Genomic DNA, 22663 nt, shown 5'->3' with positions numbered 1-22663 from the left:
TTGTGATGGGTATGCAACTCTCATGGAGCCCTTAAAATACTTTGAAGAAAAAAAAATTGTGAAGGTGATCAAAAAAAGTGTTTCAGGATATCCAAAAAATACTTGCATATGTACCTGCTTTGAAAACCGTTCCCAATGGATCTATGTGTATTATATCTGTTGATGCTAGTGCTGTAGGGCTGGATTCAGCTCTTTGCCAAAGGATGGGCACAGAGGAACATATTATAGCTTTTGCTTCAAGAGTACTCTCAGAGTTGGAAACAAAGACACAGTACGATAGAGAGAAGCATTAGATTGTGCATGGGCTATTGAAAAGCATAAGACATACGTTTGCAGAACAAATTTTCTTTTGTTTTCAGACCATAAGCCCTTGATGTATCTACTAGGTGACAAGGGATGGACTGCAGCCTCCTCCAGACTGATACGTATTATTTCAAAGTTGCAAGAATACAACTTTGAGATCAGATACATACCAGGGGGAACAAATGTCAGTGCAGACTGTTTGTCTAGATCACCTCTGAGTGAAGAAATGAAAGGGTCTGTGTATTTGGAGTAGTTGATGCATGTCAGGGAACTCTTAGTGAGGAGCAGTGGAACAAAGCGTATACAGAGGATGGTATATTGTGGAAAGTGTTTGATAATGTTAGCAAGGGGTGGCCACCACTCAAGCAGTTATGGAGAGATTTATATTGTTTTGGCCAAATGGCATCTCAGCTGATGATAGAATCTAGTATTTTATTAAGTGCTGGTAAATTTGTTCCAACAGAGAACCTAAAAACTGAAATTATTAAGTGAACACATTCCGGACATTTGGGAACTACAGCCACAAAAAAGATATTGAGGCGTCATTTTTTGTGACCCTCTATGGAGGATTGTGTTGAAAAGTGTGAAGAATGTTTGCTTTCCAACAAACACTGGAAGATTAAGGAATCTCCATTAGGGCCTTCTGCTTTTCCAGACTGCCCATGGAGTAAATTGGCATTAGATTTTTCTGGACCCATTTCTAAATTATTGGAAGGGTTTAAGTATATGATAGTACTGACTGATTATTTTACCAAATGGTTCTATTATGAATTTGTACATGAAATAAGCATAACAGTAGCGATTGAACTTTTGAGAAAAGTCTTTGTTTTGGAAGGTTATCCCTTAGAATTGGTAACTGATAATGGTGTACAACTGGTTTCATAAAAAATGTAGTCTTTTCTCAGGGACAAAGGTATAAAACATTATACTGTGGCACCAGAGGGACCTGGCATCTATTGGGGAAGAAGGGGCATGCGCCTAAAATAATATATTTAAAAAAATAAAAAACTTACCTGAACTCTGCGACGTCCTCGCTCTGGACTTCTTCTTTCCACACCAGAAGCAGCAACTCCCTCAGCCAATCCTAGGGCTGCTTTCACCAGAATGAGAGCAACCCTAGGATTGGTGGGAGCGGCTTCACCCAGTGCTCCACAGCACTCTGGAGGCTTTGGCTGTCTCTAACCCAGCTGTCTTAAGACAGCTGGATTAGAGACGTTTAAAGTGCGCATGTGTGGCTGGCCATCGCAAGCCAGCTGGCCAAAAAGACATGGGCACTTTAAACAGTGCCATACCAGCCCACCCTCCTCCCTGTTGAGTGACATGCTTCTGTCACTCAGCAGAAGCCACACCCCCATGCTGACACTCGGCTCGGGGATAAAAAATAAAATGGTAATTAATTACCATTTTATTTTTCATCTTTGTGATGATTTTTAAGTGGGGCGATGCTCTTCCGCTCAAATGGAGAAGCCGCCCCTGTGTGGCACTATACAGTCCTGGTGTCAATGGAGCAGGTGAGAGGATTAATAGATTGATCAAAGAGGGGAATACAAACGGCTGTGACCTGTGGTATGGATATTGAGGAATATCAGAGAAATGAAGTGTGAGCATATTATAATACTTCTCACACGGTCACTGGGTGTTGGAAACCCACTCCCACACTAGAAGGGGTGGTGGTGGTCTCCCGGACACACTGTGGTAGCTTGGCTCGAGTGGTCAGGAATCAGGCTCCGTGCTAAGCATACAACATACCCAAACAATAACCATGCGTGCATCCGTTCCAAAAACGACTCTACACCGTAAAAATTATGAAAATAACTTTCTTTATCTTCTTTTTCTCTTAGTTGCTGATTGGAGAAAATAAATAACAATCACAATATACAAACTTTTTAGAAAGTGCAGGACAAATAAATACTGGCTTAATGATTCAATAAATAGGGGTGATCATAAATACTGAAGGCATAAATAAAAGTGCAATACAGACAGGCAATTAAATATTCTGAGGCAATAAATACTGTAACCAATAAATATTGTGCATCAATAAATACTGTGGACCAATAAATACAGTGGAACAATAAATAGGTTAAATACAATAAATACAGTGCCCCTAATAAATACTTAAAAGCCGACAGTGGATTCAGATCACTTTTGAATTCCTAAGGGCTGATTTGGCCCAGGCACAGCTTGTGGGGGTGTGGAAGGCTTGGGGGTGTCTACTCCCTGGCTTGGTCAAGGCTGAGGCCTAAACTGAGGTAGATAAAGGGGGAAAATACCAGAGACCTGGCTCACTCTCTCCACACAGCCTCTCTAGATTAGTCCCAGTTCATCCCTGGCACAGTCAGGTTGGTTCCAACACCTCCCTAGCCCCTTAGAGCAGTCTCTCAGGTCTCCACAGGGCCTTAGGCGCCCTCTACTCCACTTACTGCCCTTTTTCTGATGCTCCGACGCCGCTGGAGTCGTATCGATGCCGTGAGGCGGTTCCGGTTCGATGTCGGCGGCCTCGGCACAATGTCAGTTCTTTGACGACGCCGGCAGGCGGATCCGGTCTCGATGTCAGCGGCCTCAGTTCGATCTCGACCTCCGATTCGATGGCGTCGGGCAGTCTTACTCGATGTCGACTTCGGGCGGCTCCGGTCCGATGGCGACCTCGGCTTCGATGACGTCGGCCGGCCTTGCCTCGATGTCGACTTCCGGCGGCTCCGGAGTGCGATCCTCACTCCCGACCTCCGGTGCTCCTCACAGGTTTCCGGCGACTCCGGAGTGCGACCTCCACTCCCGACCTCCGGCACGATTCTCACAGGTTCCGGCGACTCCGGAGTGCGATCCTCACTCCCGACCTCCGTTACCCTTCACCTCGGTCTCCGACGACTCCGGAGGGCGGACTTCACTCCTCCGATGACGCCGCTCACTCGACCTCGGGTGACTTCCTCCTCGACCTCTGGTATTCCTCACGACCTCTGACGGCGCCCTCTCTCGACCTCTGGCGGCTCCGGGTACGACGTCTGCTTTTCCAGTCAGCGCCGCTTCTCCACCTCGGGCTCCAGGTCTTAGGCTACTCGACGTCGGACTTCAGGGAAACCAGCTTCCAGGCCAGGATCTTGCTGTTCTCTTGTTTCTAAGGCCTGTTCCTGCTGTCCAGGTCCTCAGGATGGTTTTTCTGACTTCTTCCCACACAGGGCTCTAGGCTGGGCTCCGTCAGTAGGGACTAGTATCAAGGGTGGGTTTATGGACCCCACTCCAGGCACAAGTTTCCACCCCTGCTGCTTCACTCCTTCCTCCTTCACGTTTTTGCTGCTCACTCCTCACCAGTCAGGTGCCAACTGCCAGCTCCAACTGCCAACTCTCTGTCTTAGCTTCCCAACATTCTAAACCGCCTCCAACTGTCACAGGGTTCTGGAATGTTCTGGAAGGTGCTGGTAGGTTCCAGTGGATGCTAGTGATGTCACAGGTGGCCACCATTTTGTGCTCCAGGCCCTCAGACAGAAGTTTCAGGGGTAGCTAAAATGGCTCCCTGAATCTGCAGCAACACTAAAAAGTCTGGTGGTTCCCAAAAAAAGGAAAAATTCAAACAGGGTTTGAGGCAAAAGTGGGACAAAATAAATAATGATGAGGAGGGACCACCCAAAGGGCTGACAGGTCTAACACGCGTCCCCCCCAGCTGAAAGTGGGGAGAGCTACCCAACCCCTTGGGAGTTCTCATCACTAAGGCGGAAATACCTTGAGAGACCGTCTGCATTGGCGTGGTCCACTCCAGGCCGATGTTCCACCTGAAAGTCCATCCCCTGTAGGGAAATAGACCACCTCAACAACTTGGGATTCTCCCCCTTCATTTGCATCAGCCAACGAAGGGGTCGGTGGTCGGTCTGAACTAGGAAGTGCGAGCCAAACAGGTATGGCCGCAACTTCTTCAGAGCCCATACCACTGCAAAGGCTTCACGCTCTATTGCACTCCACTTCTGTTCCCTGGGAAGTAGTCTCCGGGATAGGAAGACCACGGGTTGATCCAGACCCTCTTCGTTGAGTTGCGATAACACTGCCCCAATGCCATGTTCTGATGCATCTGTCTGGACAATGAACTCCTTGGAAAAGTCTGGGGCCCTTAAGACCGGGGCCTCGCACATGGCTTTCTTCAATCTCTCAAAGGCTTGCTGACAAGCCTCCGTCCAGACTACCCGTCGAGGTTGTTTCTTGGACGTGAGCTCCGTGAGGGGGGCTACGATGGTACCGTACCCCTTCACGAAGCGGCGGTAGTATCCCGTGAGGCCCAAAAATGCTCGGACCTCAGTCTGTGTCTTGGGGGGTTTCCAGGCCATGATGGCCTCGATCTTCGCCTGAAGGGGTTGCACCGCTCCCCTACCCACCAAGGGTCCAAGGTACACTACCGACCCCTGCCCGATCTGGCACTTGCTGGCCTTGATCGTCAATCCAGCTTGTCTCAGGGCCTGGAGAACAGCTTGCAGGTGACGCAAGTGATCCTCCCAGCTGTTACTGAAGACGGCTATGTCATCCAGATAAGCAGCAGAGAAACTCTCCATTCCGGTGAGGATCTGGTTTACCAGGCGCTGAAACGTGGCAGGTGCGTTCTTGAGCCCAAAGGGCATCACACAGAACTGGTAGTGGCCATTGGGCGTGGAGAAGGCTGACCTTTCCCTTGCTCCATCAGTCAAAGAGATCTGCCAGTACCCAGAAGTAAGGTCAAAGGTACTTAGATATTGGGCAGCTCCCAGCCGGTCAATCAATTCATCCGCCCTAGGGATCGGATGAGCATCAGTTTTGGTCACTGAATTCAGTCCCCGATAGTCCACACAGAACCTCAGTTCTGGTTGGGCACCCGGTGGTGCAGCTTTTGGTACTAACACCACCGGACTGGACCAGGGGCTGCTAGAAGGTTCGATCACTCCTAGCTCCAGCATCTTAGTGACTTCACTATGAATGCTGGCCTTCACCTTGTCTGACATCCGGTAGATCTTGGACTTCACAGGTGGGCTGTCTCCTGTGTCCACGTCATGGACGCACAGGTGAGTCCTACCCGGGACAAGGGAGAACAACGAGGAGTACTGCCCCAGGACCTGGCGACAGTCCTCCTGCTGTTCAGGAGTTAGAGATGGGGAGAGAATCACTCCCTCCACCGACCCATCCTTCTCTTGAGACGCAAACAAATCAGGGAGAGGCTCGCTTTCCACGTCCTCTCCTCCGTCAGTCACCATCATCAAGATGACTTCGGGCCTCTCGTGGTGGGGTTTGAGGCGGTTAGCATGCAGCACCCGCAGGGGCTGACGAGGGGTCTTCAGGTCCACCAAGTAGGTAGCCTTACCCTTCTTCTCCAACACCTCAAAGGGTCCTGACCAGCGATCCTGGAGGGCACTAAGCTCTCCTGGTTCGATCACCCACACCTTCTGGCCAGGCTCCAACTCCACCGGGTGAGCATTGTGGTCATACCACGCCTTCATCACTACTTGGCTGGCTTCCAAGTTGTCAGAAGCTTGCTTCCACAACTTAGCCATTTGGCTCCGGAAGGCCAGCATGTAGCTCACCACATCCTGGGGAAGCTTTCTGGGAGTTCTTTCCCATCCGTCTCTCACCAGGTTGAGAGGTCCACGTACAGGGTGCCCATACAGAAGCTCGAAGGGGCTGAAGCCCACTCCCTTCTGTGGCACTTCCCTGTAGGAAAAAAGTAAACAGGGTAGGAGGACGTCCCATTTCCTCCGCAGGCTTTCAGGCAGACTTCTGATCATGCCCTTCAAGGTTTTGTTAAACCTTTCCACCAGACCATTGGTCTGGGGGTGGTAAGGAGTTGTGAACCGGTATGTCACTCCACACTCCTTCCACATTGCCCGCATATACGCTGACATGAAGTTGGTCCCCCTGTCGGACACAACTTCCTTGGGAAAACCCACTCGGGTAAAGATTCCCATCAGGGCCCTTGCCACAACAGGTGCTGTTATGGTCCTCAGAGGTATTGCCTCTGGGTACCGTGTGGCATGATCCGCCTGAACCAGGATAAACCTGTGACCAGCTGTAGTCGGCGGATCTAATGGACCCACAATGTCGATGCCCACCCTTTCAAAGGGGGTGCTAACGACAGGAAGTGGTTCCAGGGGAGCTTTCAGCTTCACCCCTGTTTTCCCACTGGCTTGGCAAGACACACATGTCCGGCAGTAGGTATCGGACGACACTTTCATCTGAGGCCAATAAAAGTGTGGGACAAGACGGGCGAAGGTCTTGTCTTGTCCCAGGTGTCCTGCCAATGGTATCTCGTGAGCCAACTCCAGAAGGAAGGCTCGATAACGTTGAGGGACTACCAAGGCTCGTGACGATCCGTGTAGGGGTGCCTTGGGTTCACTGTAGAGGAGGCCATCCTCCCAGTAAAACACTGTAGTTCCCTTCAACGTTCCCTGCTGCCTGGGCTTCGGCCTGTCGCCTCAGCCCCTCAAGGGTAGGGCACTCCCTCTGGCCCTGGCAGAATTCCTCCCTGGACGGGCCTCCCTCCACGTGCCACTCGGCCGGGATGGGTAGGTCCTCCAGGTTGGTAACGTCCCCCACCGCAGACTCCTGGTCCACCACCTCCGGTGGCCTATCCGTCCTACGGGGTGGGGACGCCGAGGCAGGCTCCTCCTGTCCTCGGTTCTTCCCTTGACTGGCAGCTGGCTGGGCCTTTGTTCCAGGCTCCTGCCGAAACGAACTCCCTCTTCGGGTAGTCGTGGACCTTGTGCTAACACAGGCCCAGTCAGGTGTACCCAGCATCTCGGTGTGAGTCCGGTATTCCACCTCCTTCCAAGCGTTGTGCTCCATGTCATTCCCCAGCAGACAATCGACTGGCACGGCAGGGCTTATGGCAACTCGAAGTGAACCTGCCACCCCCCCCCATTCAAAGGGAACCTCGGCCACTGGATAGTGGCCTGTTCTGCCGTCAGCCATCGCGGCTGGGTGGAGTACATCGGGAATTACCTGCTCTGGAGACACCAGTTGGCTACGCACCATAGTCATACTGGCTCCTGTGTCTCTCAGAGCCTCCCCTCTTTGGCCGTTGATGGTGACCCACTGCCCATACTTTGCGGTATTTGCGGGCACCTGGATCTTAGGAACCATCTCCCGTTCTCCCAGGGACACTAAAGTGACACCCGCCCACTCCCTTCCCTTAGTTAAGGGCATCTCCTCCCCGAGCACTACACTAGCTACTCCGGGGGTCTTTCCTCCAGTGGGAGGGGGTGGTCGTTTCAGGCACTTCGGATCTCCTTTATAGTGTCCAACGCCACCGCACTCGTAGCAATGGACAACCCTTGGCTGCTGACTCTGGCCAGGATTAGGGTTTCTGGGCGGGTTAGCCTTAGGGGTGAATCCTGTTCCCTTCCCTTGGAAGTTATTTTGGGGGCCTTTGGAGAACTCCTTTTTCTTTTCCCCTCCCTCTTTCTTCTGGGGGGCGCCCTGTCCGGCCTTTTGAGTATCCCCTCCAGTCCCCCTCGTGGACACCCGGGTACTAGCCCAAATGTCCGCCTCCTCAGCAAGCTTCCGGGGACTGGTCAGCTTGCTATCCACCAGGTGTTGCCGCAGTTCAGGGAAACATTTCTCGAGCAGGTGTTCCTTCAGTACCAGGTCAAACAACCCCTCGTAGTTCCTCACTTCACTGCCCTGAATCCAACCTTCCATTGCCTTCTTCGCATAGTCCAGGAAGTCCACCCAATTCTGCGTGCCCAGCTTGTGACTACCCCTGAACTTCTGTCTGTACTTTTCAGGTGTTAGTCCAAACTTTCTGATGAGCGCCAGTTTCATGGTGGGGTAGTGGGTCTGCTCATCCTCCTCGAGGGCCAATAAAGCATCCCTACCCGCTGGAGGCATGTACTTGTACAATCCCCCTCCCCAGTACTTCTCTGGAACCCCATGGGCCCTCAATGAGACCTCATAGGCCGCTAGCCACTTGGCGATATCGTCGCCCACTCCATAGCTAGCTACTATGTCCTTTGGCAGGTATGGTTTAGGTTCCCTGGTGATCTCTTGGGTTTGGCTGCCACCATTAGGAACAGGTTGTGCCCAGATTCTCAAGATCTGAAGATCTATTTCTTTCAGTCGTAATTCATGGGCCATCCTCTGCTCCTCCTTCTCCTTCTCCAGCCTTGCTAAGTCCCATGTGAGCTGTCTTTTCTCCCTCCGGTCTGTTAACTCCACCTCAGACAAGCCACCGCTAGAGGCACTGCTGCCCTTCCTAGAAATGGTTCTGGGCCCTGCTGACAGGTTCCCCACCTCAGGTTGGTACATCTCAGCCCCCTCGGGGTCAGGCTCTCCATCCCTGTCTTCCTCCTCAGCCTTGCTTTCTCGGCGTGCCTCCCCCCAAGCCCTTAAGCTGGTTTGGAGTGCACCCTTCTTTGCTCCTGGGGGACAGTACACCCCCTCCCGCTGGCAAAACTCCCTGAGTTGGGCCACAGTGTACGTTTCTAGATTTTCTAGTACAAACTCCATCTTGCCCACTCAGGTTAGAGGACAGGTCTTTGTGCAGTAACTATGCAGGGGGGTACCTTTAATAATACCTCCTCCCACCACCAGAGTAAATTTGGAAAAAAACAAAAACCCACAATTAGGAAGGCCGCTTTTGAGAAAACTCCCGGTGTAGGCCTATGGACTACCCACAGTTATTGTTGAGTATGCGTAGGCACAGCTCTATCCCACCACTGAACACCAATTTATGTTGGAAACCCACTCCCACACTAGAAGGGGTGGTGGTGGTCTCCCGGACACACTGTGGTAGCTTGGCTCGAGTGGTCAGGAATCAGGCTCCGTGCTAAGCATACAACATACCCAAACAATAACCATGCGTGCATCCGTTCCAAAAACGACTCTACACCGTAAAAATTATGAAAATAACTTTCTTTATCTTCTTTTTCTCTTAGTTGCTGATTGGAGAAAATAAATAACAATCACAATATACAAACTTTTTAGAAAGTGCAGGACAAATAAATACTGGCTTAATGATTCAATAAATAGGGGTGATCATAAATACTGAAGGCATAAATAAAAGTGCAATACAGACAGGCAATTAAATATTCTGAGGCAATAAATACTGTAACCAATAAATATTGTGCATCAATAAATACTGTGGACCAATAAATACAGTGGAACAATAAATAGGTTAAATACAATAAATACAGTGCCCCTAATAAATACTTAAAAGCTGACAGTGGATTCAGATCACTTTTGAATTCCTAAGGGCTGATTTGGCCCAGGCACAGCTTGTGGGGGTGTGGAAGGCTTGGGGGTGTCTACTCCCTGGCTTGGTCAAGGCTGAGGCCTAAACTGAGGTAGATAAAGGGGGAAAATACCAGAGACCTGGCTCACTCTCTCCACACAGCCTCTCTAGATTAGTCCCAGTTCATCCCTGGCACAGTCAGGTTGGTTCCAACACCTCCCTAGCCCCTTAGAGCAGTCTCTCAGGTCTCCACAGGGCCTTAGGCGCCCTCTACTCCACTTACTGCCCTTTTTCTGATGCTCCGACGCCGCTGGAGTCGTATCGATGCCGTGAGGCGGTTCCGGTTCGATGTCGGCGGCCTCGGCACAATGTCAGTTCTTTGACGACGCCGGCAGGCGGATCCGGTCTCGATGTCAGCGGCCTCAGTTCGATCTCGACCTCCGATTCGATGGCGTCGGGCAGTCTTACTCGATGTCGACTTCGGGCGGCTCCGGTCCGATGGCGACCTCGGCTTCGATGACGTCGGCCGGCCTTGCCTCGATGTCGACTTCCGGCGGCTCCGGAGTGCGATCCTCACTCCCGACCTCCGGTGCTCCTCACAGGTTTCCGGCGACTCCGGAGTGCGACCTCCACTCCCGACCTCCGGCACGATTCTCACAGGTTCCGGCGACTCCGGAGTGCGATCCTCACTCCCGACCTCCGTTACCCTTCACCTCGGTCTCCGACGACTCCGGAGGGCGGACTTCACTCCTCCGATGATGCCGCTCACTCGACCTCAGGTGACTTCCTCCTCGACCTCTGGTATTCCTCACGACCTCTGACGGCGCCCTCTCTCGACCTCTGGCGGCTCCGGGTACGACGTCTGCTTTTCCAGTCAGCGCCGCTTCTCCACCTCGGGCTCCAGGTCTTAGGCTACTCGACGTCGGACTTCAGGGAAACCAGCTTCCAGGACAGGATCTTGCTGTTCTCTTGTTTCTAAGGCCTGTTCCTGCTGTCCAGGTCCTCAGGATGGTTTTTCTGACTTCTTCCCACACAGGGCTCTAGGCTGGGCTCCGTCAGTAGGGACTAGTATCAAGGGTGGGTTTATGGACCCCACTCCAGGCACAAGTTTCCACCCCTGCTGCTTCACTCCTTCCTCCTTCACGTTTTTGCTGCTCACTCCTCACCAGTCAGGTGCCAACTGCCAGCTCCAACTGCCAACTCTCTGTCTTAGCTTCCCAACATTCTAAACCGCCTCCAACTGTCACAGGGTTCTGGAATGTTCTGGAAGGTGCTGGTAGGTTCCAGTGGATGCTGGTGATGTCACAGGTGGCCACCATTTTGTGCTCCAGGCCCTCAGACAGAAGTTTCAGGGGTAGCTAAAATGGCTCCCTGAATCTGCAGCAACACTAAAAAGTCTGGTGGTTCCCAAAAAAAGGAAAAATTCAAACAGGGTTTGAGGCAAAAGTGGGACAAAATAAATAATGATGAGGAGGGACCACCCAAAGGGCTGACAGGTCTAACACTGGGGTACTCCTTTCTCGTTGCTGAGGGGTAGGATTCTTCTTACTGGCGTCTAGCCTACTTGGTTGGATGGAAAAGCACCCTCCAGAAGTGTACAGGAGCATGTAGATCTGGATAAACTCAGATTAATAGTTGAAGATTCACAGAACAAAACGAAAAAGTACCATGATCAAACTCGACCGTTAAGTAACAAAGAGATTGTTATCGGAACTTGGGCAATGCTAAAAAATATGAGATCTAGAAAATCTAAAGTTGAATTTCATTTTAATGGTCCAAAAGGAACTTAATTCCACTTTGTGATTTTCAAAAAGATGTTATAATGCAAAAACTGAGAATTCCAGGAGATAGTTTATTTCCTTGCGGTGTTTTGCAGCAAAATTGTTTCACAGGATACTGATGTTATGTGTAGTTCTCAACAAGAAGAGGTAAATTTATCTTCCTTAGGTTCTTCAGATTTGGCTGTAAATTGAGTCTAATCAAGAGGACATGCCTCTAAAACACAATCAGAACGATGAGGAACTTGACGTTCATGATGTAGTCTTCACTACTAGATGGGGTCGTGTGTCCAAAAAACTAGGATATTTACAGGATGCATGCTTTGTGCGTTAGTCAGTTACTGTATTCGGTGCATTTATTGATTGTTTTTGCGCACGTTTTGTATATTTATTATATTTATTATTGGATGTTTGTGTTACGATGTTACAGAGTAGTGCGTCACCTTGTTTACGTTCCACGCGCGCCCCTCCCTCCTGCGCGTGGCACTTCCCGGCTGGAATGTTGACAGCTGGATATTCTAGGACAGTTGACAGTTGGCATGTATGACAGTTGACTTTAACGTTTGGACGTACCAGTCGCACTCCGCCTCCGGTTGAGTGTGTCGTTATTCTAAGTAATAAACTTACTTAAGTTAAATCCTTTGACGCTTCGTCTTTACAATTTGGCGACGAGTGATGGTGAGCGACACACAGAAGAACCCACAAGTAAGAGATTGGGGAAATGATGTAAAAGAAGAAGAAAACGGGTCAGAAGTGCAACGGATGTGATGAAAATGAAATAAGTGAATTTTAACAACAAACTGGGAAAAAAAACTAAGAAGGTGACGAAGAACTACTATTAAGTAGTATTATTTACGAAAAGAAAAGGAATTTTGTTGAAAAAGCATAGTAAGGAAAGAAAATATTTGCCGAAGGAACTACCCATGGGATTACAGTAGACATTGTCAAAGAGGCAGTAATCCATTTGATGATCAGCTGGATTTTGTGGATTTACGTGACAGAACTATTTACGACGCTCCGAGAGGAAAAAAAGAAAACGACGAAGGCGTGTGAGTAGAGACTTGTTACGTTAAAGTAAAATTCAGCAAACTCACCGAAGCATTCTTCAAACATTATCTGGAGGTGCAAATGGTCGAGTTGTAAAGAGTGAAGAATTTACCACAGACTTTGGGCGTTCAAGATAGAACGTCGTGACGCCGAAGCTAGCGGAAGTGAGTATTCTGTTAGTGGTCTAGCTCTGGGTGCAGTCACGCACAGGAAACCGACGTGCCGCCATTTTATTCAGGAAGTGTAACGCCGGCAACAGGTTTTGAGGCAGAAATTGACTTGAATTACATTACGATCAGCTGGAACTTTGGAATAATAGCGTTTTTTTTAAACGGAACTCCAGCGAAAGTGTACACAACACACAGGTTTAAGTATTTTGTGAAACAAAAGGGTTTACACAAATTTTGATTGGAGAAATATTATAAATAAGGAAAAAAAAAAAGATATAAGGTAGTTACCATGGCATCTAGCAATGTATACAATCTGCAGCCACCAGAAGGATTTTTAAAAGGTACTGGTGTACCAAGTGTTAAATGGGAGAATTGGAAGGAGTATTTTTGCAATTATATATCAACATTTGACAAGGAGGATGAACCACTTAAACAGGAAGAAAAGAAAAAAATCTTGTTACGTTGTTTGGGTGCAGGTGGTTTGACAGTATATAACAATATCACAAAGAAAACAAGAACAGATGGTGATAGAAAAGTGTACGATGAGGCTATGGAGGATTTAGATGGTTACTATAAGCCAACAGTATGTGTTGCTGTACACAGGTACAAATTCTACAGAAGGAAACAAGGGAAAGATGAAAGCATCGATGACTATGTGTCTGCACTTAAGAACTTGGCACTTTCATGCAAATTTGAAAATATGCATGATGATTTAATAAGAGACCAGATTGTCATGTGCGCAGCGAATTCTAATATACAAGATGCTCTGTGGGCGAAAGGTGAAAAACCACTCCTCCAAGTAATTGAAGTAGTAAAGAAGGCAGAATTAACCGGAAGATGTGCAAAGGAAGTAATTAACGAAGGGAAGAATAAATTGGAAGAAACCAGCGTTGTGGCAAAGATAAGTAGTAAAAAAATATATTCAAAGAATAAAATGAAGGACTTACCTAGATACAAAGGAAATGCAAGTCAGTTTGAACAATTGAGGTGTTACCGTTGTGGTAGCGGAAAACATCTGGCAAATGACTGGAAATGCCCAGCAAGGAACAATAAATGTTCACAATGTGGAATCATTGGCCATTTCCAAAAATCATGCAAAAGGAAGGGAAAAGAGAAGGTGAAATTTGTAGAGGACGAAGATGAAGAAGAGTCCGAGCAAGAATCTTCAGACGAGTCTGTGTACAATTTGTGTGTAATGGAAATTAATGAGGAAACTAAAATAGAGGAGGAGGAGAAGTACAAGAAAAAAAAACCAACCTGCTTGGTCGAAATTGGAGGCGTGAGTATTAATATTGTAGCGGATTCTGGGTCACCGTGTACAATAATTAACCGTGAAGTATGGAAAGAGAAGTTTAAGAGCAAGGTAGGAAAACAGTTAAAGGAACCTGATATCAGCCTTAAGACATTCACAGGTGAACCAATAGAGCTTATGGGGTTTAAGGAACTAAAATTTGCATTCAAAGAAAGAGAAACCAACAGCAAATTATATGTAGCAATTAATGGTCCTTCAGTACTTGGATGGAGAGATCAGGGTAAACTTGGAATAACTCTCAATCCGAATAGCGCTGAACCTGTCTTGATAACGCTACAGGAGGACTGTGATTTAGTAGAAAAGTTTCCTAAAGTATTTAATGGAAAATAGGAAAACTAAAGGGGTTCCAACATATAATAAGATTGAAAGAAGGAGCGGAACCTTGTCTACATAAAGTAAGACAGATACCATTGTCTCTAAGACAAGAAGTTGAAACAGAAATAAACAAGCTATTAGAAGCTGAAATAATTGAGACTACTGAATCATCAGAGTGGGTCGCGCCACTGGTGGTCGCAAGAAGGGCCAACAAAAAATTAAGATTATGCATTGATTTGCGCGACCTCAACAAAAACATTCTGATAGACCAGTACCCTTTACCAAAAATAAACGAGATGTTGTCCCTTACTAAGGGCATGACTGTATTTTCAACCATTGATTTGGCAGCTGCATACCACCAGGTACCTCTACATCCAGAGAGCAGACACCTCACGACGTTTATTACGCCTTTTGGGTGCTTTAGATTCAAAAGAGTTCCATTCGGTCTAGCATCCGCAGCTGCACTATTTCAAAGACTTATGCACGAATTGTTCAAGGGAATAAAGAACATACTCATTTTCCAGGACGATATCCTCATAATGGGAAAAAACAAGAAAGACCATGACAAACAATTGGAACAAGTTCTGAAAATCATCGAGAAAGGAGGATTAACGGCGGAATACAGGAAGTGTAAGTTTAGCAAAAACTCCGTAACATACTTAGGACATGAAATCACCAAGGATGGAGTTAAACCCAAGAAAGAATTGATCAAAGCCATCAAGGATGCACCTGTTCCTCAGAATAAAGAGGAACTAAGAGCGTTCCTAGGCCTAGTGGAATACTATTCTAAATTTGTTAAAAATTTCTCGATGAAAACACACTGTATTAGAACCCTTCTAAAAAATAAAATCAAATTTGAGTGGTCGCAAGACTGTGAAAACAGTTTCAAAACCCTAAAAAAAGAAATATGCGACGCTCCACCCCTTCAAGGTTTTGATAATGATTTACAATGTGTAGTCACCACAGATGCAAGCGGAAAGGGCATTGGAGCAGTATTATCCCAAGTGGAATCTGATGGTAAGGAGGTCACAATTGCCTTTGCATCCCGTTCTCTAACACAAACGGAAGAGAAGTATTCCGTAATTGAGCGAGAAGCCCTGGCGTGTGCATCGGGACTGGACCATTACAGACAATACATATGGGGAAAAAGAATAATTTTAAGGAGTGACCACAAACCCCTTACGAAGGTGCTCACAGTAAAGGGATTATTTAATGCATCTCCGAGATTAGCAAGATTGTCAATCAAATTGTTGGATTACAATTATGAAGTGCAATATTTGCCAGGATCAAAGAACGTCGTAGCGGATTTCCTAAGTCGTTTGCCTTTGCACAACGAAGGAAAAACGGAAGTGGAAGAAGAACTATGTGTTGCCAGTGTAAGTGAGGAATTCCCAAGTATAACCAAAGAAGCATGGAAAGAAGAATATGAAAAAGATGAAACATTAGAAGAGGTAAAGAAACGTATTGTGGAAGGATGGCCAAAGAAGAGTAACATGACGGAAGAAATGCGAGCCTATTGGGAATTAAGGAATGAGCTATCTATAGAAAACGAATTGGCATTAAGACAAGGCAAAGTGATACCTCCCACAACTTTAAGGAAAAGACTTATTGATTTATGCCATGAGGGACATCTCGGCATAAATAAAACTAAACAGAGAATAAAAAGCTGGTATTGGTGGCCGGGGTGTGACATACAGATTGAAAGAGCTGTGAGGAATTGTGTACCCTGCGAAAATTCGGACAAATCCCAACATGTCTTAAGGCCTACCTTACAACCGTTAGAATGCCCCAACATGGCTTGGGAAAGAGTTGGCGTAGATGTAATGGGTCCAGTGAGATGGCAGGATGAACAAATGTATGTTCTGGCCCTAATAGACCATTTCTCAAAATGGCCAGAAATTAAGGTCTGCAGGAAAGTGGATGCAACGGATATTGTCAAGTTCTTGGACAAAATATTCAGTAGGGAAGGCATACCAAAGGTTATTGTCAGTGACAATGGCAGTCAGTTCATGTCCGACGTTTTCAAAAAATTTGTAAACAGAAAAGGAATAAAACACAAAACTACAAGCATTTACCATCCAGCGGGAAACGGAGCCATAGAGAGGTTTAATAGGGTGATAAAAGGCATCATCCAGTTGGCCAACAATAATGGAAAATGCTGGAGAAAGGAATTGGGAAAAATGGTATGGAGCTACAGGATTACTCCTGGAGAAAAAACCATGGTAAGCCCATTTGAAATGCTGAGAGGAAGAACCCCCATTTCAAAAGACAATATTGGTTGGTTACAAAACGCAAGGAAATCAGATTGGTCTGTAGAAAGTGTAAGGAAGAAGATGCAAGAGTCAAAGGAACAGAGTAAAGGACAATATGACAAAAAACACAACTGCAAAGAAATCAACCTGAAAGTAGGGGACTGGGTGAGAGTAAGGAAGAGCGGAAACGTAACCAAAGGACAAAACAGGTTCTCTAACCCATTGGAAGTGAAAGAAGTATATTGCAATTCGGCACGACTTGGTGACGGAAAAGTATGGCATGCCTCTGCTATATCTGTTTGTAAAAGGGTGCATATGTCTACTAATGGAACAATAAGTAAAATGAACATGGAGAAGGAAGGAAAAAGTGAAGAAATAGATATGACGAGTCGAGTCGATTTGAATTTTACGGATTCAGAGGAAGAAGATGATCACATGCAACAGCAACAAAAGGGACAAAACAGTACAGATGGACAGGGAAATGAAGTTGTGGAGACCATAGGTGCGAACTGTGATGCCACCACGAGTGAATCAGGAGCTTCTGTGAGTCATGGTAGTGACATTGAGTTGGAGAGTGAACTGGAAGCTGTTGAAACAAGCGGAGTAAGGTGCGCTCCTGATGCCAGCACACCTGGAAGTCTAACTGATCTAAATAGTACACTTGAAACCAATCTGGAACCAAAATTGGAGACGATCAATACGGAAGAAGATGCAACCACAAGTAGATGTGGGCGCGTTGTGACTAAGCCTAGTAAATACAAAGACTTTGTGTGTGAATAGCGGGTTGTTATTCTCCTCATCCAAGATGTTCCCTTATATTCGTTTTTTTACTTATAACCCTTTCCATGAGGGGGAGATGTGTTACGATGTTACAGAGTAGTGCGTCACCTTGTTTACGTTCCACGCGCGCCCCTCCCTCCTGCGCGTGGCACTTCCCGGCTGGAATGTTGACAGCTGGATATTCTAGGACAGTTGACAGTTGGCATGTATGACAGTTGACTTTAACGTTTGGATGTACCAGTCGCACTCCGCCTCCGGTTGAGTGTGTCGTTATTCTAAGTAATAAACTTACTTAAGTTAAATCCTTTGACGCTTCGTCTTTACAGTTTGTTTTTGGTACATATGTATTTCATTATTTTTAGGAGAGGAGGTGATGTAATCTTGAATGCATTTCTCATTGATTACTACTATTGTATTGTCATTAGAATGATATGTTGTGAGCGTCCGGAATACGATTGCATACATGCGTTCGAATTCTAAGATTCGGCCGAACAGCAGTTGACGGTTGGAGCTGGACTGCGTGGATGCAAGCTGATGGGCCCGCTTCTCCTACTTATTTACTGATAATAAATATCGCTTTATTAACTCACCACTGTCTGGTAACGGCGTATCATTCAACCACAGAAGTATAAAACAACGCAGTAAATAAGTGACACCAATTTTATTATCTTTGGAAGAACAAATGGATCTTGAATCCAAAACCATCACTTGAAAACAAAATCCAATACCTTACAGACCTCAGCAGACTCTGCACGTTTACACTATCTGCAGGTCCACTTCGGCGGGGTGCAAAACAGAAATCTCCCTTCTTTTTACACTAACCACACATAAAAAGACTTTCACCTCAGCGTCAACTTATTACTCATCGAAATAAGTTATCTAGAAATAAATAATACTGCTGTCAGACTGGTTCAGGACGTTAACTCCACATCCTCTCCAAGAGACTCGATAATTCGCATACATCACCTCCCTGATAAAACTTAATTGGGCCCCAACACCGTCACTGCACTCCTATACATACAGCAGCTTTGAGAGTTTCGGCCCCTCGTCAAACGGACAAAGCTGCTATCTACATAATCAAATTATCTATGGGCATTGGGCAATTAGACTGGAAAGTCGTTGGAGGGCTTACAGTTCTTACTTCCCCAGTGCCAGTGTTATGGTCTGGCACCACACCAACTGTTCTTTAGTTTAAACGATGAAGCGAGAACTAAAAGCAATCAAAAGCCGCCAATCACCGATCAACCCCCCATAGAGAGCGATCGCCAGCTACCGGACAGGAGTAGTTGCAGACGGAAACTTGCCATTTCGAACTGAGAGTAGACACGCCAATGCCCTGAAAGGCCGAGTACCCTGGCACCCCACCCAGAAGCCGTTCCAGTATACTAGTCTGTCTTGAGCGCCTTCCACTCACCTGCCACATCCTTCTCGTCCGCCATGTTGCTTGTGTTTTCTGTTTTGAGGCCGTGTGCTGGGAGAAGCAATGGGTTGCTATGGTGAAGGGAAGCCGCAGCCTCCGAGCATAAACATAGACGGTGGCTGGGGATCTGGTGGCTGCGCGCGCAAGCTCGTCTCCTCGCGCCTTTTAACATACGGAAACTTCCAAAACTTTAAGATTACATGAGACAAAGGCAGTGTCAGTGCCATAACGTCTTTTTCAGCCGCAGGTCCACAGAAGTATAAATAACGATCTCACAGATTTTAGAGCTAGTTGGCCCGTATTATGCGAAAAGTGAAAATTGTATCAGCCCTCTGACAAATTACTGATCCTATCCAATCATGTATGTCGTTTGGGAGGACTATGTTTCCCGCATTAAACTCTCACTTGAAAATAGCAATCTCCTGCATTGAATATTAATATAAACTTCAAGCTAAGCCAGCATGTCATCATGTCTATGAAAGTAATGCAAAGGTGTGGTAAACGGACACTGATGCCAACGCCTAGTTTAAAATTATTGGCTGTGCCTGCAGGAAGTGGTTTGGAGTGCACGTCCACTGAAGCGAGTAAATGCAAGAGTTCAGGAAGATTCCAGATGAACTTTAAAGAAGAGTAAGGAGCTGGTAGGGGAGCTGTCCACAGGATCACTGTCCTAAGGATGATCCTGCAAGACCATAGCATGACATCCGCGGGAAGCAGGCGGGCAGACGATCTCTTTTTGTGAGAACATTTTTCATGGTGGGCGGACTACACCTCTCAGAGCGCAAAAGCTATACAGCCATAGATATGAGAAAACAACGATTCCGTTTATGCTTCTATGGGCAAACAAATAAAATTCAACTCTGTATGGTTAAACAAAAGCACAGTTGTTTATTAGATCTGTTTGGCTATAGAAGCATAGGCATAACACTTATGCTAACAGAATACTTGTTTTTTCATAACTATGTAGCCAGATTCCCAGGGATACCCGGTTGCCCTTTAAATATTTATACAGTTACATGAGGAGGCAGCCCAATAATATTCCCAAGTTTAGTCACCAACATCTGGATGTTCTTACTCCCTGACCACAGCCGGCTTCTCCTCCTATATAGGCTCTTATTGCAGGGCCAGGATCTCTTCTTCTCTTGCTGAGCGGGCAGGCTTCTAGGTGCTAGGCAGATCTTCCACTTCGCCAGCAAGTTGTGCAGACTTCAGGTGATGTCCCTTTACCTCCCAGAGACTGGGTGTCATGCAGCAATCAGCCTGATTACACAGCAGATCTTCGAGTAGTCTGTGGAGCACTCCCTTCGTTGATCAAGAAGTTCATTGGACTGAAGCTCAGCATTGTGGTTTGGATCCTACTTTTATACACAGCTTCAAAACAGGAGGTGTGCATCCACTGTCTCAGGTTTAAAACCGATTTGGGTTGGTTTCCTTTCAAATGTCTTTTTTTGGGCTGCTTCTCGGACACAGGCTTTGTGCCAGGTGCTGGTTCTCACTGCAAGCAGCAACAATGTTTGCTGCAAACAGAAGTTTCTAAAACAAGGACACAATGAAGTTTGAGATCTCTTCCTATCACCAACCTTCCTGAAGTTGAATTAGGGACAGACAAAAGGGAAAGACCTGCCTAGAAGCTTCCTAACACTGAACAACATTAACTGCTTTTCCATCCCCACCCCTACCAGTTACCAAATGGTAGTGTTCAGAAAAAAACTAATCAGAAAACTTTGCTAACAGAGTCCTCATTGTTTTAAGGCGAGCTCTGTCCCCATCCTCTGTCATTTCAGTGTCTGGGTCTCCAATCTCAGCTACTGGGATGCATGTAGTACACTTCCACTGCAAGGGAAAGCTGTCTTCATCCTCTCTTTCTTGTTGTGCTAACCCAGGGGAATCCTAAAAGGATTCCACTGGTCCCAGTGCTCAGATTAGTACCAAAAGCAGACTTACAACCATATATGCACTACACACTAACTGCATATACATGCTCTTGTCATGCACAGGCAAGGTTCTGGGGTTCACATAAAAGCAAAACTTTACATGAGAAGTGGAAGATTAGAGGAGAGTAGAGATTAGAGGATGTACCTGAGCTGCTATTCTATGTAGTGGTGTAATCCTGGCTACTCCTGACAGTTGGAAGTCACAAAATGAGATTTAGGAGACCTGGTTAAGGTCGGCCCGACCAGATTACTTATGCATCATTGAAACCCACAACCAGCCATGCTGGTGCACCCAATGCAGCAGTCTGATGGGATACACAATCACAAATAATAACAAGCATTTGCAATGCAATAGGTCTCGCATTTATAAGAGTTTGAGCTATTGGCATTGTAAAATTACAATGCCTTTTATTTATGTTTTGGTTTTAAAACAAATAAAAGGCATTGTCATTTACAATGTCAGTAGCATAAACTTGCATAAAAGCAGTGTGTGGAGTGCAGCAGTGAGCGGCGTGCAGCAGTGTGTGGCGTGCAGCAGTGTGCGGCATGTAGCAGTGTGAGGCGTGCAGCAGTGTGAGGCGTGCAGCAGTGTGCGGCGTGCAGCAGTGTGGCGTGCAGCAGTGTGCGGCGTGCAGCAGTGTGTGGCGTGCAGCAGTGTTTCGTGTAGCAGTGTGAGGCATGCAGCACTGTGTGGCGTGCAGCGGCGTGCAGCAGTGTGCAGCGTGCAGCAGTGTGCGGCGTGCAGCAGTGTGCGGCGTGCAGCAGTGTGCTGCGTGCAGCAGTGTCGTGCAGCATGCAGCAGTGAGTAATGCAGCAGTGTGTGGCGTGCAGCAGTGTGTGGCGTGCAGCAGTGTGTGGCATGCAGCAGTTTCGTGTAGCATTGTGCGGCGTGCAGCAGTGTATGGTGTGCAGCAGTGTGTGGCGTGCAGCAGTGTGTGGCATGCAGCAGTGTGTGGCGTGCAGCAGTGTTTCGTGTAGCAGTGTGCGGTGTGCAGCAGTGTGCGGCGTGCAGCAGTGTGCGGCGTGCAGCAGTGTACGGCATGTAGCAGTGTGTGGCGTGCAGCAGTGTGTGGCGTGCAGCAGTGTGAGGCGTGCAGCAGTGTGAGGCGTGCAGCAGTGTTTCGTGTAGCAGTGTGAGGCGTGCAGCAGTGTGAGGCATGCAGCAGTGTGAGGCATGCAGCAGTGTGTGGCGTGTAGCAGTGTGTGGCGTGCAGCAGTGTGTGGCATGCAGCAGTGTGTGGCGTGCAGCAGTGTGAGGCGTGCAGCAGTGTGAAGCGTGCAGCAGTGTTTCGTGTAGCAGTGTGAGGCGTGCAGCAGTGTGCGGCATGCAGCAGTGTGAGGTATGCAGCAGTGTGAGGCGTGCAGCAGTGTGAGGCGTGTAGCAGAGTGAGGCTTGCAGCAGTGTGAGGCGTGCAGCAGTGTGTGGCTTGCAACAGTGTGTGGCGTGCAGCAGTGTGTGGCGTGCAGCAGTGTGAGGGGTGCAGCAGTGTTTCGTGTAGCAGTGTGAGGCGTGCAGCAGAGTGTGGCATGCAGCAGTGTGCGGCGTGCAGCAGTGTGCGGCGTGCAGCAGTGAGGCGTGCAGCAGTGTGAGGCGTGCAGCAGTGTGAGGCGTGCAGCAGTGTGTGGCGTGCAGCAGTGTGAGGGGTGCAGCAGTCTGTGGCGTGCAGCAGTGTGTGGCGTGCAGCAGTGTGTGCCATGCAGCAGTGTGAGGCGTGCAGCAGTGTGAGGCGTGCAGCAGTGTTTCGTGTTGCAGTGTGAGGCGTGCAGCAGTGTGCGGCATGCAGCAGTGTGAGGCGTGCAGCAGTGTGAGGCGTGCAGCAGTGTGAGGCGTGCAGCAGTGTGTGGCGTGCAGCAGTGTGTGGCATGCAGCAGTGTGTGGCGTGCAGCAGTGTGAGGCGTGCAGCCGTGTTTCGTGTAGCAGTGTGCGGCGTGCAGCAGTGTGCGGCGTGCAGCAGTGTGCGGCATGCAGCAGTGTGTGGTGTGCAGCAGTGTGAGGCGTGCAGCAGTGTGAGGCGTGCAGCAGTGTTTCGTGTAGCAGTGTGAGGCGTGCAGCAGTGTGCGGCGTGCATCAGTGTGCGGCGTGCAGCAGTGTGAGGCGTGCAGCAGTGTGTGGCGTGCAGCAGTGTGCGGCGTGCAGCAGTGTGAGGCGTGCAGCAGTGTGCGGCGTGCAGCAGTGT

General features: G+C 47.9%; 1 protein-coding gene across 1 annotated transcript in view; it reads right to left on the bottom strand.

Moving 5' to 3' along the window:
- DRC8 (dynein regulatory complex subunit 8) overlaps positions 1-18676 on the bottom strand; it is a 349436-nt gene extending 330760 nt beyond the window's left edge. Inside the window, exon 1 of the mRNA XM_085611461.1 lies at positions 18547-18676. Within this exon, the coding sequence (XP_085467587.1) occupies positions 18547-18571 (25 nt within the window). The 5' untranslated portion in view covers positions 18572-18676. The remainder of the gene's footprint in view (positions 1-18546) is intronic.
- Between the last annotated feature and the right edge of the window lie 3987 nt (positions 18677-22663).

This window comes from Triturus cristatus, chromosome 6 (genome assembly GCF_964204655.1).
Source record: "Triturus cristatus chromosome 6, aTriCri1.1, whole genome shotgun sequence".
Taxonomy (NCBI): Eukaryota; Metazoa; Chordata; class Amphibia; order Caudata; family Salamandridae; genus Triturus; species Triturus cristatus.
Note: the sequence above shows the minus strand (reverse complement) of the source record. Positions and strands in the feature narration are given on the sequence as shown.